The 15,576-nt window shown below is 54.6% G+C and overlaps 5 protein-coding genes across 5 annotated transcripts; all 5 read right to left on the bottom strand.

Annotated features, from left to right (window-relative positions):
- Positions 1-1,894: 1,894 nt before the first annotated feature.
- Positions 1,895-3,723, bottom strand: CTAM01_01886 (NTF2 and RRM domain-containing protein; the record flags this gene model as incomplete). Its single annotated transcript, XM_060517926.1, has 4 exons — positions 1,895-2,203; positions 2,258-3,319; positions 3,398-3,472; positions 3,535-3,723. 4 exons carry the CDS (start codon positions 3,721-3,723, stop codon positions 1,895-1,897), a joined length of 1,635 nt encoding a protein of 544 aa, XP_060387460.1.
- Positions 3,724-5,332: 1,609 nt separating this feature from the next.
- Positions 5,333-8,524, bottom strand: CTAM01_01885 (GPI ethanolamine phosphate transferase; the record flags this gene model as incomplete). Its single annotated transcript, XM_060517925.1, has 1 exon — positions 5,333-8,524. One exon carries the CDS (start codon positions 8,522-8,524, stop codon positions 5,333-5,335), a length of 3,192 nt encoding a protein of 1,063 aa, XP_060387459.1.
- Positions 8,525-9,146: 622 nt separating this feature from the next.
- On the bottom strand, positions 9,147-10,775 carry CTAM01_01884 (uncharacterized protein; the record flags this gene model as incomplete). The annotated part of the gene is made up of 1 exon (XM_060517924.1): positions 9,147-10,775. The coding sequence occupies one exon, from the start codon at positions 10,773-10,775 to the stop codon at positions 9,147-9,149; it is 1,629 nt and encodes a 542-aa protein (XP_060387458.1).
- Positions 10,776-11,736: 961 nt separating this feature from the next.
- CTAM01_01883 (pre-mRNA-splicing factor SPP2) lies at positions 11,737-12,843 on the bottom strand (the record flags this gene model as incomplete). The annotated part of the gene is made up of 1 exon (XM_060517923.1): positions 11,737-12,843. The coding sequence occupies one exon, from the start codon at positions 12,841-12,843 to the stop codon at positions 11,737-11,739; it is 1,107 nt and encodes a 368-aa protein (XP_060387457.1).
- A 367-nt stretch (positions 12,844-13,210) lies between these two features.
- On the bottom strand, positions 13,211-14,310 carry CTAM01_01882 (NADH-cytochrome b5 reductase 1; the record flags this gene model as incomplete). The annotated part of the gene is made up of 4 exons (XM_060517922.1): positions 13,211-13,360; positions 13,416-13,959; positions 14,018-14,099; positions 14,160-14,310. The coding sequence occupies 4 exons, from the start codon at positions 14,308-14,310 to the stop codon at positions 13,211-13,213; spliced, it is 927 nt and encodes a 308-aa protein (XP_060387456.1).
- Between the last annotated feature and the right edge of the window lie 1,266 nt (positions 14,311-15,576).

The raw sequence follows: 15,576 nt of genomic DNA, 5'->3' as shown, positions 1-15,576 counted from the left end.
AGGAACGAACTTTATGCTTCTCCTCATCGAGTCTGTGATACATGACCTGCTCTCGGATACGTATGCGTGTTTCTTTCTGACGGATCTGGTTTCTTGTGTATGGATGAAGTGTTGGATATAGCGACCCAAACCATGACGAGTAACATTGGTATGGCATCGATTCTTGGGAACGAGATTTATATGTTTCATCTTTACAAGTTTCACGTATCCTCGACTCGACGGCTTTACCCCCCTAAAGTCTGCCCTTGATAGCTTTTCATTATGCGGTATCGAGATAGATCATCAGGAAGGGGGGGGTTGGGGGGGTTGCCTCTATCATCTCCTGACTTCTATGGGACCTGACTTCTACTGGACGTGACCTTTCCGGGGCTATCTTCGTGATGATATATGCCGTGAGGCAACTATACATGCAATGAATCACCTCTCTCGACAACTCGCTGTTTTCGAGAAAGAAGAAGAAGACGAAGACGAAAATGTTAACCTCCAAGCCCGGACAGTTCCAACGAAAACCGACGCCCACGAAACCCGCCACAAGCTCACATGTCTCCATGCTCCGTTTCCCAACTCACCCCCAACCCCAGCTCAGGCGTCGAAATATCGAGTCTCCTATGAAGGTCAGCTAGTCACAATCATCCCATCACCCTCAAAGGAGCCAGGGACTCGGTCTCTATCCCCCACCAGGATCTTGAGACTCGTGGAAGAAAAAGGATGAGGTCCTCCGATCAACAACAAAAGCAAGCCGGAGTCAGGCGTGAGAAGCAGGGAAACCAAACCAGTTCCCTCAGATATGCGTTTCCTACAGTGCAAGGCTGGCTGTTGGACATTTGGGAAGAGCCGAGTACACCCCTGCTTCGACGGCATGATTTCGAACTATATAAAGTCAATCGTCACCTCTCATCTTCCGTTGAACATGGTCAAGATATAGCAGCATATCGAGCTTATGTATTAGACAGAAGCCAAACCCACAAAGAGAAGCCGAAAGGTCCTGTATCTCACTACACAAATGATATCACTGCATAATTCCCACCATAAACCATTAGTAACTGTCGTCTGTTTCTCATTAAAAGAACCGGGTTACGGATCTTCGGTGTAGTGGTTGTGTGTCTGTGTGTGTGTGTGTGTGTGTGTCGGTCTTGGTATGGTACAGCATCATCACCCCGATCCCCTTAGGCTTTCCCCCTTCCTTTCCCTCCTTTCCCCATTTCCCCCCTTTCCTTTCCTTTTCTCCCAGAAAGACAAATTCTCTCGGTAAAAGCAATGGGACGCCAAAACTTTTGTTCATGCTGATCCCCCCTTTTCCTCCCAAGTGCTCCCCTTTCCCCTTTGATTCCGTTCCAACTTCGCCCAAATGTACAGGGAACTCCATCCTTGACCGCCATCAAATTTTTGGTTGTGGTAGTGAAGAAGTGAGAAAGAGCAAGCTCAAAACGTTGTTTGCGCTGGGACAAAGGTAATCATCCCCGGGGAGAAGGAGTTGCCTTGCCACGAGCGCGGATGCAAATGCTGGAAAAACGCAAGCGCGAGAAGAGAAAAAAAGATAAGAAATGAGAAATGAAAAGAATCGTCGGGGGGTGTAAAAGTACAGGAAACGGTGTGTAAATCCACGCCCTTGCCCTGTGAACTCCTTGCAAAAGAAATCAAGGTGACTGTAGCTTTTCTCTCCTTCGTCAGTGATCGCCTGACGACCGTGAGAATATTGTTGGTTTCGGAAGTAGTGAACTCGAGTTTGAACGTCGTGGTGGTCGTGGGTGATAGACATCTTGGTGTAAGGGGTGGTAAATACACGCAAGATAGTGGATGATAGGATCGATACTTCGTGTCGGCATCGCCGGTCAAAAGCTCTTTTAGGCAGATGTGACCTTGAACGGCGCTGCTAGCACATGACTGTCCTGCTTTAAGCAGCAGTCTGGGAAGCACCACGGCCACGGACGCTGCCGCGGCCACGGGCCTGACCACCGGTGAAGTTACCGCGGCCACCTCCCTGACTGCCGGAGCGGTTTCCTCCTTCGAAACCACCACGGCCACGGCCACCGCCGGTGGCGTTGCCGCGGGGGGTGTTGGAGGAGTAGCTGCTACCGCCGTAGGCGTTGGCCTTGGGGCGACGAGGCTCGACGATAATGTTCTCGCCGTTAACGGTGTGGGGGTTGGCAGCGGCAGCGGCCTGGTAGCCGGCAACAGTGGCGAACTCGACAAACGCGCAGTTCTATTCAATCATTAGCCTGCCACTCAACATCATTCAGGGCACTTGATATCTTACCTTCTGGCGGTTGATGTCGAAGTAGGTTAGCTCGCCGTGGGCAGCCAGAGCACCCTTGAGGTCCTCGGCCTTGACCTTGTCAGTCACGTACTTAACGTATCCCAAGGTGCCGTAGTTCTCGGTGGGTGCCTGGGAGATGGACTGGGGGCGGTTCTGGCGCTTGGAGTCGGCTCCGACGGACTGCCACTCAGCGGAGGGAGAGTCCTCCTTGGCGGCCTGGGCCTGAGCCTCCTTAGCGGGGGCATCGGCGGCGGGTGCAGCCTCCTTGGCGGGAGCGGCGGCGGCGGGAGCAGCAGGGGCAGGAGCCTTGGCCTGACCAGCGGGAGGAGTGGCGGTCTTGGGAAGGGGCACGACAGGCTTAGGTCCGACGGCGGCGGCAGCACGGCTGGCCCAAGACATGGGCTTCATCGGGACGGGCGCGGGGGCGACCTTGGGCTTCTCGGGTTCGGCGGCGGCGGGAGCCTTGGTGGGAGCGACAGGGGTGGGAGAGGGGTCGGCAGGCTTCTCGGGCTCGGTGACGTCCTCCTCGGCAATCTCCTTCGCAGCGGCCTCGGGGTCAGCCGCGGGCTCCTCGACCTTGGTCTCAGCAGCCTTTGCGGGCTCGGGAACCGCGAGCTCGGCATCGCCGTTGTTGGAGGCGACGTCCTCGGGGGCGGCGCTAACCTCCTCCAGCTTCTTCTCAACCTCGTCAACATCGATAGCGGGGCCAGTGGCCTCCTCGGGGGTCTGCTCGATCTTGGGCTCCTCAGCCTCTGCCTGAGCAGAGACCTCGGCAACCTCCTCGGGAGCGGCTTGCTCCTCAGGGGCCGCTTCAGCCTCAGGAGCGGCCTCTTCCTCTTCCTCGTCGTTGATATATCTCAGGATGTCGTTGACGACGAAGTAGCCAGAGGGCTGAGGCGCGAGGACGAAGGTCTGAACAAACTTCTTGGGTTCGGCGGACTTGATGGAGCTCTCACCGATGACCTGGATGACGATGTTGTCGAAAGAGGCCTGGGAGTCGACGTTTGTGATGCGGACTTTGCTGTTCTGGAAGTCGAGGCTCTTAATTCTCTCTTGGATAGTCTAGGAAGTGGGATGGTCAGCATGATTGAGCTTTTCGAAAGGCGTCGAAGTAGCACATGGAAAGTTGGAAGAACTGACTTGTCTGCCGACGGACACGTTTGCGACCTCTGCCTCCATACCATAAACGAACTGGGAGCGCTTTCCGTAGAAGAGCTGTGGATACGTGTCAGTATTCAAAGAATCATCTCGGAAGGGGGGCCGAGTTGGATGCGTACGTGAAGCTTATCCGGGTTCTTGCTCAGGGTTGTGTAGTATTGCTCGACAAAGTACCAGCCAACCTCATCCTTAGAGAGGTTGCTGTTTCCAGCCGAGACGGCATCGTTGGTTGAGGTGGGACCTGATGATGTTGGCTCGACAGCGCCCTTGAACTGGTCCGGGTGTGTGTAGTTACCGTTGGTTGCCATGATTGCTTCTGCGAAATCTGGATATCTGGGCGCAATCGGACCGAAAGGAAGGTAGAAGGGAGGAGGAAGACGGCGATGGAAGGTCGCGAGAGGGCGAAAGCTCGAGGTTTCTGCGGGGCTGTTCGCTTTTGCTTGCGGGGAGGTTTCTTCTTTCGCGGAAGGATATTCGATAGCTAGGACCCTTTGAACGATGGAATGTTAGGATTACGATATGCGCCAATGGGAGCGGAGGGTGGAGGATTAGAAGATTTAAGCTCGGATGAGAGGAAGAGCAGATGCAAAGCGAGCGATATGGATGACCAAAGAGCGTACCTCAAAAGATGCGTTGGGCCGTGGGGGAAACGCTCAGAAGTGACTCGAAAGAGGTTTGATGACGGAGAGCCGAGGACGGGAGGGGTGGAAGACGGGAGGAGGAAGAGGAGGATACGCCGGAAAAAGGGTTTCGACGACGATGCGAGGGGGCGGCGGGAGCTTGAGGTGGAAGAAGATGGAGACGCGTGACGAGAGCAGCAGCGATGTGCGGAGATCAAAAGAGAGAAGGGATGGTCGATGGGAAGGGTGGAAAAATGAATGTGCACAGTTCAGAGGCAGAGGGACACTGGGATAAAACCGGCTCAGGGTGTGTGTGTGGGTTTTTTGTGTGTGTTCAGTTCAGCAGATCTGGTCGTTCGGGGCGGCGGCGGCGGGCGGGTTTCTCTGAAGAAGAGCGGAGCGGGTTACGAAGTGGGAGGAGAGAGTGGGACGTGGATGTGGATGTGGATGGTCTTCTTTTTTCTTCCTATTTTCTAATTTTCGTTTGCGGTCGAAATGTCGTGAGAAGCAGGGAGGGACACTTTTTTGGGCTTCCCGGGGTACCAGCCGTAGGTACCTTACCTTAGCACAGGCGCAATCCGAAGATGTGGAAAGGGCAAAGGAACCAAGAAGAAAAAAAAATAACACACAATTGTTGCTGCCAGACCACGACGTGCCCTGTGCTCCTCTAACTAGGCACGTAGGCCACGGTTCTCCTGCGGCAGGCGGCGCCAGGCCTGGGAGCTGATTACCGACCCAAGTGGGGTTTTGCTGTGCACAGATCCTGATACATCTGGGAGCTTCCCTGATACTTACGGTCCCGGCAACCTTTGCTGAATTTTGGAAGTCCCCGGAAACCATCTCAAGTATCGAAAGACTGGCTTATATAATCAGGGTAGCACGCAAAACCCAGAGCTCTTGGCCAAGCTCCCCAGCTCCAGCATCGAAGCAACTGGTTCAAAGACGTAGAATGGCGACTGCCATTGACCAATGCTCCGATGGGCGGAGCGCTTGATGCTCTGCCAGGTGCATGTTCCATATCTGCCTGATAACCGGCTGTCCTTTGATCTCATTCAAAGAGGCGCATCGTCCTGTAATGCCTGTCCATTCTCCAAACCACCGATACGTTGTGGCAGGGTATTACCGAGGCAAAGGACAAAGCTAATAATACGGGTGTCAGCGCAGCAAACCTCAGTTTTTTGTTCACACACTGCCTTTATTAGCTCCCTGGCCGGATGCTTTCCCCATGACTATACAATTATAATGATACAGTGGTCTTGTTGTTCGATTTTCTATCGAACTGACCAAAACGGCAATTTTATTCAACCCAGCCAAAAACCTCGCTCACCGCCATCGTGTTGGATCTGACACCGATGAGCGTGATGACAAGTCCAACCAAGTCTACCACCAGCAGCAGAGCCGCCGCCATCATGAAGCGGGGGCTGAACACTCTGTACAGCATGAGATGTCTCCTCAGCCACCCAGCCCACGCCATGGTTGCCAAAGACTCAACGGCAAAGTAGGCAACAAATATGCCCAGCGCTCTGCCGACGCTCTCAAGTACTCCCTTCCTCTTGGGACTCACTTTCCAGAGTACGATGAGAGGAACGGCCGCGACCGCAACGATTTGACCCGCGAATGTGTTGAGGGCCATGACGATGGGACTCCATGGGTATCTGATGGTGAATAGCGGGATGAAAGCGCTGTCCCATTGGAGACTGCTGAGTGTAGCTTGGTGGCCTGTCTTGAAGTACCCAAAGTTACCAATGATTGCAAGCATAATGGGTCCAATCGCCTCGTTTGTCAAAGAGTTAAGGTCGAGAATCTCCACGAGCGAGAGAATCTGCCAAAACATCAGAGCCAAAGCGCCACCTCCCATAGGCTTGGACAGGAGGATGCAGGCTCCTACAATGTTCATCGGAAGAAGCAGATATCTCGAACCATGCGTGTTGCCATAACCCAAAACAGTGATCTGGGGGCCGGCGTTTGTAGGTGTTCTGAAGATAGAGACCAGCGGCGGCGCCCAGACAAAGGCGGTAGTGCCCGCTACGAAAACCAGAGCGAGAATCACCTGGGCCATGTAGGTTCCGGCGTTCTTCAGGGTCTGGGCCGGCAGGTCTGGAAACCAATCGCCATTGTCGGCGGCATCGAGAACCCAGTATGATGCTGATAGAAGCAAGCCAATGCGGTAGACATAACCAATCCATGCTGGTCCAAGCCCCTCCCAGTTGCGAGTAGGCAGAAGGAAAGACTGGATGATGGAAGGCAGGATAAGGGCGACGGCGAAAGGAATGGCCAGTTGCCAGGTAGAAGACGTTGAGGAGGTAGCCGAGGAATAGTAGGTTGAAGTACAGTAGGGCATTTGCTCCTCACGGCAGAGTTTGGAAAATGATGCGAGCCGACCAAGAATGACAAAAAGAACCGAATGGTATATCGCGAGGGTGCGTTCCCGCATCGTAGGCACCGAGAACGCAGCAAAGACGTTCGCTACGCCAAAGGTCGTGATGAAGAAGAGGAGGATCGAATCCTCCCAGATGGTGTATGAGTTTGATGCGAAACCAATGGACTGGCTGACCGTGAAGAGAACGGCAAGCCAACCCCAGGTATTGTTGGGCAGAAGATTGCGAAGAGTCTTGCCGAAGCCATAAAGCGAGAACACGACACCTAGCGCGCTAGTGACAGCGCCGCCAGCAACAGCGTAGACCAGATCCTCGGGGCCGGTGAAGACGGAGTATCCGGCGCCAACCAGTGCTCCAGGTACAGCGCCGAGAATTGCCGCAAGGAAGATCTTCTCGTGGAGAGTCTTGTACGACGCAGTTCCATCGGGTTGGACACCCTGCAGTTCCAGCTTCATCTCTGCCTGGTCCAGCTCGAGATCGTCGAGAACAGCAAAGTCCTCATCTTCGTCGCGCGAGGCATAGACGAGCAGAGTAATGACTCCGACCGCCATGACCACAATACCCGTCACCATCTTGGGCACATCGAAACGGGCCCACAAGTCCTTGCAGATGCGCAGAGTTTCCTCCTGGAACATGTTGAAAAAGCCGTAGGATTCCTGGTGATTCTTCCACTGCCATGAACGGTCGGCCTTCCTCCAGAGGTTCGATACGTGACCGGCCGTGGCGCTCTTGGACTGATCAATGCCACGGGCAGCAAAGTACGAGTCTTGGTATCGCTGGATGCCGGCGGCGGTCAACCGTGATACAGCCGCCAGATTATCCCAGGCTTTGCCCTTCTTGCCAGCGAAAGCTTCCTCAATGGGACGTCCCAGATTATTGTAAGGGATCGGGATTCCCAGAAGAAGTGCCAGAGTTGGTACGAGGTCAATCTGATTGACCGGTCTGACCTTGGCCATGCTCGGAGGCTGCTTGAACTCGGGCTTGGTCCGACCAAAGAAAGGGCGCTTCGAGTACATCCACAGAGCTGCCTCGACCTCGTCGTCGCTCTCGCCGCCATGGTCGCCCTTGCTATCCATGCCATGATCTCCCATCACGACGAGCAGAGTATTGTCATCGATTTGAGCGGCAAGATCGCGGATGAAGATATCCATCTGCTGGAGCTTGGCCGTCATTGCCGCATGGTTTGGTCCGTAACGGTGGCCGGCGTGGTCGACACCAAGGAGGTGACCGATGAGAACATCCCACTTACCCTTCTGCTCCTGCTTGAGGAGAGGAAAGATGTGATCAATAACCCCGTTGTCGACGGTATGCAAGTCCCAGACGTTGAAGCTGTCGTACGCTCTGCTCACGTTGGCCTCGAAATAACCGGGGAACAGAGACATCCAAGTATCGTCGCCCAGGTGCGCGATGCGCTTCCCAGCGTCCTTCAGTTGCATGAGAAGATTATCCTCCTCAATAGCGGTACCAGCAAAGTTGCTACCGGCATCGATGAACGTGGGCAGTGTACCAGTGGTCAGACCCTTCAGCCTCTGGAGAGTAGTAGTCGGCGGGTCGGCGATAAAGGGGCGCAGGAAAGCGTGTTCTGGGGACTTGACGGCAGTCTCGTGCAAGAAGGGTAACGCGTTGTGAAAAGGAGCCTGGTCCTCCACAGGAACCGTAAAGTCGTACCGCAGCGCATCGACGATGACGACCACGGCCTTGTCAAACGACTTTGGGTGCCAGCAACCGCCCTGGACCGTGCCTTGGCCCTTCCAGCTCGACGAGAGCTCGAGCGGGGGTGCCGTACAGTTGGACTTCTCGTCGAGGACCAGTCGCGTCAGGAGAAAGCCGCTGGTGAAGAAGGCGATGCCAATAGCATGTAGACACAGCATCCACGCCCAGAACGCAACAGTCCACCACCATCTACGCTCGTAGGCATTCTTGCGCCGGCCTTCAAACACCTCGCGCTGCTTCTCGCGAAGGAGTGCTCGTTCTTTTTCCGCCTTGATCTCCTCGGGGGATCTGCTAGCCTCCTCAATCTCCCTTTGGCGCTTCAATTTGGCGAATTGCTCGGCGATGGCTTTGTAGTCGGTGGGCGGCGGACCCTTCGGTTTGGGGGATTTTTGAGGCATTGTGGCTTGTCTTAGCTGGTAGCGTGTTCACAAAAAGAAGAAGGGAAAAAAAAGAGATGAAATATTAAGGCCGGCACTCGATGGCCATTGGGTTAAAGGAAGCTGTCAAGCCCCTGCTTTGGAGTCGTGTTCGTGTGTTGTGGCTGCTTTGCAGATCGCAGCATGTAGGAGAGACGGTTTCGAACTGACGAGAGGAGCTCAAAATTGGGAAGTCCACCAAGTTCCGGCAGCAGCCGCAGCGGCAGCTGTGGTGGGGCGGACGAGAACACGATTCAGGGGCCAAGGATCCTGCACCTTTTGGTGCCGGCAGCCCCTGAGCCACTAACAGAGCTTGGATTGGGATGAGTATGTCATCACCGATGTTGCACATATAACAGAGCAGTGCCGAGACATGCTTCTTGGAGGTAGCTTCTGTTACTCAGACATACGTTAAGGGAGATTAATTTTCAGAACTTTTACTTTTCATAATTATCATGTAATGCGTTATCCCAATACTGAACTCCAAAACCACGCGAAACTGGACTGGGTCTAATACAAAGGAAGCAGAGACGTCTCCCTTCGATCTCTTCCACCAGACGAGATTGGACAACTGCTGGGCAACAGCTGACAAACACAAACCACCTTATTCAGCCGTCAGCTCGGTACTACGGAATTTTCGAGCAGGTATGTTGAGCTTGAAAAGCTCATCCATCTCGGCCTGAGTTCTGTCCCGGACCTCCGGCAGACAAAAGTAGGCCCAGACGTAGAAGGCGGCGTTGATAGCAGCGTACACCAGCGCCGTCCGAGGTCCAAGACCCCATCCGTTAGGAGCGTTTTCCAGCATTCTTGGCAAGAGCCACATGTTGAATTGTCCTGCGATGAGATAGGCTACTCGGCCGATGACAAGTGTCTTGGCTTTCTGTCGGGTCGAAGGAATCTCGGGGTTAATAGCGTACACGAGGGGTCCGATGGAAAGATTGTAGACTCCTGTGAATATCACGAGCATGACTGCGATGACCCAAGGAACTGCCGGGTGAAGGTCGCTGTGGAAACCTAGCACGCCGACACCTGTCATGAGAATGATGGAGCCCATCAATCCCCAGAGCCAGATGGTTCTGCGTCCGACGTAGTTCATCAGGGGCCAAGAAGAGACGATGCCGATGATGCCGATCGCGTACTGAATCAGCGTAAAGTCGTATGATTTGGAACTGCTCATGCCAGCCTTCTGGTAAAGCTTGGCCGAGTAGAACATAAGAGCCGAACCGCAGAGCTGTTGCGTCAAGTTCATGGTAACGACAATCATGGTACGGCGAAGGTTGCTGCCACGGAAGCACTCCAGGTACGTGATATTGGAATCTTCTTGGCTGTTCTTCTCCTGCTCGTTGGTGAGCTCGAGGACCTTGACCTGACCGTCAACTGGGTACGTCGGATCTTTGTTAAGTCTTGCAAGGGAAGTGCGCGCGAGGTCGGAACGAGACTGGCGCATGAGCCACCAAGGCGATTCGGGGGCAAGGAAGACGCAGAGGAGAACAGGAAGAGGCCATATCCATTGGATGCCGACGGGGATGCGGTATGCCATGAGGTCGTTGGATTCAATGTTCGCAACACCCTTGATTGCCGCCGTCGAGGAGAGCTGGCCGAAAATCCAGCACATGGAGACGAAAGTGGTGAGAGTCGGACGAAGCTTGAGGGGCGAGATATCGGAAGCATAGGGAAGAACGCAGGCCTGGAAAGCCCCCCAAGGGAGTCCCAAGAGGAACTCGCCGGCGAAGATCATGCCGAGACCAGCCTTATAGCCTCCCGTGGGCAAGACCGCCGGCGCGAAGAAGTTGACGAGTAGGAGCACCATGATCGATCCGAGAGAGAACATCATCGTCTTTCGGTAGCCGAACCTGTCCATGGACAAACCGGTGAAGTACATGGCCGCAACTTGACCGGCCTGGCTTGAAGTAAGGATCAAGGACTGCCAGAGTGTTGGGATCTCCTTGACAGCGCCCTCTTGCGGAGCGTAGCCGAAGAGGTTCTGGAACTGATCCAAGGAGAAAAAGTTGCCCATCAGAGCGAGGTCGTACCCCTCGCCGACGATGGTCATGGCGAAGAATATGGACCATTTGATCGCGGGGAGGTACTTCGAGACGGTCTGCATGTAGTTGTGATGCTCTTCGTAGTCTCTGGCAGCCTTGGCCTCCGGGTTGGAGGCAATCGTATCGGGAATCTCCTTATCTTGTACTTCCTGTACAGAGGACACGGGCTTTTCGTGTATAGACGACATGATGAAATGGGCAATCGATGGAATACTGCTGAAGCTGAGTTGTAAACATGGAGTTGACGAAATGCCCGACCCAGAATGTGCTGAACGAAGCAATGTTATCTGAGGAGAAGGAAAAGGCCGAGGAGATATGTGTAGGATGGCAAAGGAGGAAGAAAAGAAAAAATACAAGACCGATGGAACGAACTGCAGGTGTCCATAGCCCACAGCGGTTACTGCCCTCCGAGGTCGAAGTGGTCCATGACACGAGAGTTCCTTCTCCATGACACGACAGAGGGAAGCCTTCGTGGGGGCACCATTGCTATGACAAACTTTAAACAGATAACGACTGTGGTTATTGATGCCCACGAGAAGACGCCACATTTATCGAGACCTGGGTATCTTCAACCAACCCTCAGGGTTGCGTGGCTGCGCGGATCATGCGCCCAAGGGGAATCCCCAGACGGATGCAGCGAAGCCCCATGGGGTTCGAAGTCTTTTCATCACGGTTTCTTCGGCCTCCGTGATTCTCACTTGACTAAAGACTCGCGTACCATACTTTGCAAATATTGGGCGTTTCCACCTCCCCACAATGAACCAGCGGTCAGGTGGAAGTACACGACGTAGGTAATGCGGAGGCAGCGCCGACATCAATCAATGCTGTCTAGTCACGGCGAGTCTTCGGCCTTATTGGACGTGGGAAACAACCTGAGTAGGATGCGGCTTTCAAGGCATCACATCACGTACAATCGGTCCGGCCAGGCTCTGGTATTGTGTTCCGAAGTCATGATGGCAACTGGATCCCAGTATACTGATGTTGATGGGCGTCACCGACGCCGCGGGCTACCCTCGCTACCTAATGGATTTCTTTTTGGGAGTGTCATGAATAACATGTCCGGTTGGTCTATTTATCCGTGGACAAACTATTCAATTCTGCCATGACCTGAAACAGGGATAGCCTCTCGCTGAACCCCCCGCAGATTCTTCATCGTCTTGAGTCGCCGCTCCGATGTCTGGAGCTGTAATAATCCCGATCTCTATCCCTATCCCGCTCCCTCTCCCTATCACGGTGCCCACCCCCATACCTATCCCGATCTCGGTCCCTCTCCCGCTCACGATCCCTCTCATCCCTATAGCTCTCGCCCCTCCGCTCCTTGCGCTCGCTGCGCCTCTTCTCCTCCTCGCGACGGTACTCGTCCAGCCGCGGCCGTCCGTTCTTCTTCTTCCCGCCGTGGTTCCACTGCCCCAGGTCCTCGGCGCCCTCGAGCTTCTTAGCCCCCAGGCCGAGCTGGTTCTGCCGCCTCTCGGTCGGCTGCTTCTTCTTGGGCCCGCGCATCTTGCCGTCCCAGCCCATGCCTCGCAGCAGCGCCGCGCCGAACTCGCCGTCCGGTATCGCGTCGTAGTCTGCGAGCGTCGCGTCCTCGCCCACGTGCTTGATGTCGGAGAGGTAGGCATCCTGCTCCGTGGCCTGGATGACAATGTCTTCTTCCTCCTGGCGCTTGTTTCCGAGTAAGGCGTCCATGGCGTCTTCGTCCGCTGTACGAGGTGCCCGTTTCTCCTTTGGTGACCGATCGCCGCCCTGGCCGTCGTTGTCGTCGTCGTTTGCTGCTGTCTCACCCTGCTCTCTGGGTGTGGTCCCCTCTTCGCTCGTCTTGCGCTTCTTGACGGTCAACCCCCATTGTATCTGCTTCTCAGCATCGGCGGACTCTCTCTCTACCTCCTGCTGCGCGCCGTTCCGTTCCTGCTCTCGCTGCGCCTGCACCTCGGCAGGCAGCAGATTCTTGCCTCCCCGGCGCCCACGCAATTCCGCCTTCCAGTCGCGGTTGCTCTGCTTCTCAATCACCAGCTCGCGGGGCTTCTTTTCTCGTTTCCGATCAGAGTTGCCGCCGAGTTCTGTAATCGCTTCGTGTCGTCCCCGGCCATGATCGCGCTCGCCGTCCGAGTCCGAGTCAAAGTTGTTCAGCGCATTCGTTCTTGACCGTTTGCCGAGTGATGAAGGTGGGTCTGGGCGCGAGGGTTTCTTGTTATTTTTTGAGCTTGAGGAGCCGCCGAAGCTGATCGCTATCCTCGGAGCTTTCGTACCGTCTGACATGGCGCTGAGTGTCGACGGGGTTGTGTTGTGAAATGCTTTGACAGAAAGAGAAATTTCGTGGTTGTAGCCTGGCACGCTGGTTCACACGAAGTAGTGGTCGGTTCACTTTGCGACGTCAACTTGCAGGGATTAGGATGTAGTGGCATTATGTAAGGTGGGGCACACTTTCTACACGACAGCTCAGTCGCAACAAAGCTATCCGAATGCAGAAGCTCTTATCTACGGGACCCTTGGAACAGCACCTTGAAATCTGGAAATGCATCTATATCGACTTCCCCTGGTGCCCATCAACATGCAAAACGCCGTTTCCTCCCACGCAATGTAGTTTTTAATTTGTTAGGCCGACCTTTCTCTAGCTTTGACAAGCTTAGAAAGCGAAGATCTGGTCCTCGAGCTTGCTCACGGGGCGGGCCTTCTTGAAACCAAGAGTCTCGGCCGTCTTCTTCAGACCGCTGACCATTGGCGGGGGACCGCAAAGCAGAAGCTTGACGTCGTCGGCAGCCTTGGGGAGAAGCTTCTGTAGTATAGGTTAGCTCTGCACGCAGGATACGAGATCCACTGGGAGGCCTTACGGTAATCATGTCGCCGGTGACGTAACCGACGCCGCCGGTCCAGCCCGCAGGGGGCTTGTCAAGAACGTAGTGCACACGGAACCCAGCGTCCTCCTTGGCGAGAGCGTCCAGGTCCTCCTTCAACAGGATATCCTGAGGGGTAACGTTGGCGAAGATGAGGTCAATCTCGGTCTTGTCACCGGTTGGGCGACCACGAATGACAGCGCGGACGATTTGGAGCATGGGAGTGATACCAGTGCCGCCAGCAATCATACCAAAGTGACGGACCATGTTCGGGGTGTAGACGAAGGCGCCCTTGGGACCCCTGACCTTGAGCGTCTGTCCGACCTTCATCGATGCCATGTACTTGGAGATGTTACCGGTGGGGTAGGACTTGATCAGGAGGTCGAAGTAGCCGGGCTGGTGGTCGCCAGAAATGGGAGTGTAGGAGCGCACAATCTCCTTGGTGGTGCCATCAGGCTGGGGGCAGTTGGCACCAATGGAGATGTGCTGGCCGATGGGCAGGCCGAGGATGGCCTTCTCGCTGGGGAGGTTGAAGCGGTAGCTTCGGACGCTTGTCAGCTGGGAATTCCGGGCTTTGAAGCTTTGGAAGTACGACTTACATGGCGACATTGTGCGAGATGATGGTCTTCTCCTTGAGTTCAAAGTCCTGGAAGGTATCAGGCTTCAGGACCTTCTTGATCTCTGCGTGAGGGGGTTCGTCAGTGGGCAATTCCGAGGTATTCCGAGAGGGGCCGAACTCACGCATGGCGTTGAACTTGTAGGCTGCCAGCGCGAGCGCCAGGGCAACAGCGTACGGCGTCCATTCGCGCTTGGTAATGAAGCATCCGAAGACGATCAGACCAGCGGGAATGTAAATGTTGTCAAAGTATTTGCGGGTAGTCAATTCGGACATTTTGAAAATGGTGTCCGAGGACTCTTTTTCTCCACAGGAAGCGGGATTGGACGTGTAGCTGGGAGCTTGCTAGCTCTCTCGTTACGGGTCTAGGGAAATCTGGAAAATTTGCGAAAAAGGACAATAGGTCAGTCGCTGCCATGTATAGGAAACAGGTGCTACTCACTAGACAACCGCGAAGCTGGAGTAATCGGGAAAGCTGTCGCAGTCAATTGGTGACGATGTCGAAGCTGGAAGGGCGAGCGTGCAACCAGATATCGTAAGATCGCGAAAGTGGGACAGCCCCTCCAATTTTCTGTTGAGTTGGGTTGCCGAGTTTCTGCCAGCCCTCGAACGGCGGGCGGTCAAGTGCAGCTTTGCGGTTGCGAAGTGCGTCGGTATGCGGAGGCCGGGGGCGGGATACGTGAAAGCGAGCCAAATTCGGCAAAATAATCCGACGGCAGATGCAGCAAGGCCCCGACCTCGGGCTCGGTTTGCTTGGGCGGGATTTAGGTTCGACGCGTGAGGTAGTCGGTTAGTCGGTCGGAATGTCGGTTCTGCAACTTCCTATGTGGCTTGGGCAGCATGTGGCAGTGCATGTGGCTGAGGCTTTGCCTTAATTCTCCAGCCACAACGCCACAAGAGATGGAGGATGCACCTCTTGCCAAAGATCAACATGTTGATCAACCAGCTGACAGAGCTGAGCTGCAGGAGCTCTGTTGCTTTAGTCGCATTTGCATCTGAGGTCTATGTATCTGAGACATGATTGCCCCAAAACATTGGTGTAGGACTGCAGGTCAGTGACAATCTGGGCACAGATGATTACGATCAACCGCAGTCTCTCTTCGCTTCATCTTATTCACACCAAAAAACCGACTGTTGGCAACGTCATTACGCACGGGCGAATAGCCGGCATCATTCTCGCTTTTCCATCGACTGACAATTATACGCAAGATCAATCAGAAGTTCCAAATGCCGTTGGATGATAAGAGACATTCCTCGCGTGGTTCGTGTGGTAACGCTTACCAGGGAGGGCTTCGGCAACTTCGGGAAGAGGTCACCAACAAGCCACCAAAAAAATCAATTTAACAAAGAAGGGGGGCGTGGGACAACAGCAGGACGCCAGGAGCAGTTCCTGAAAAGCTACCATACACGGGAGCTTGCACAGCTAGGTGATGGCTAGGTACCATTAGTTCTGGTCCAAAACTTCAATGCGCCATCTGGCTTGCGACGATCCCGCCTGTTCCTCCAGTTCAACTAGCTATTCCCACCTTACCACGAAGGAAA

This window comes from Colletotrichum tamarilloi (genome assembly GCF_030869305.1).
Source record: "Colletotrichum tamarilloi strain Tom-12 chromosome Unknown Scaffold_4.1, whole genome shotgun sequence".
Taxonomy (NCBI): domain Eukaryota; kingdom Fungi; phylum Ascomycota; class Sordariomycetes; order Glomerellales; family Glomerellaceae; genus Colletotrichum; species Colletotrichum tamarilloi.
The sequence above is the reverse complement of the archived record's forward strand: the minus strand, read 5'-3'. Positions and strand labels throughout refer to the sequence as shown.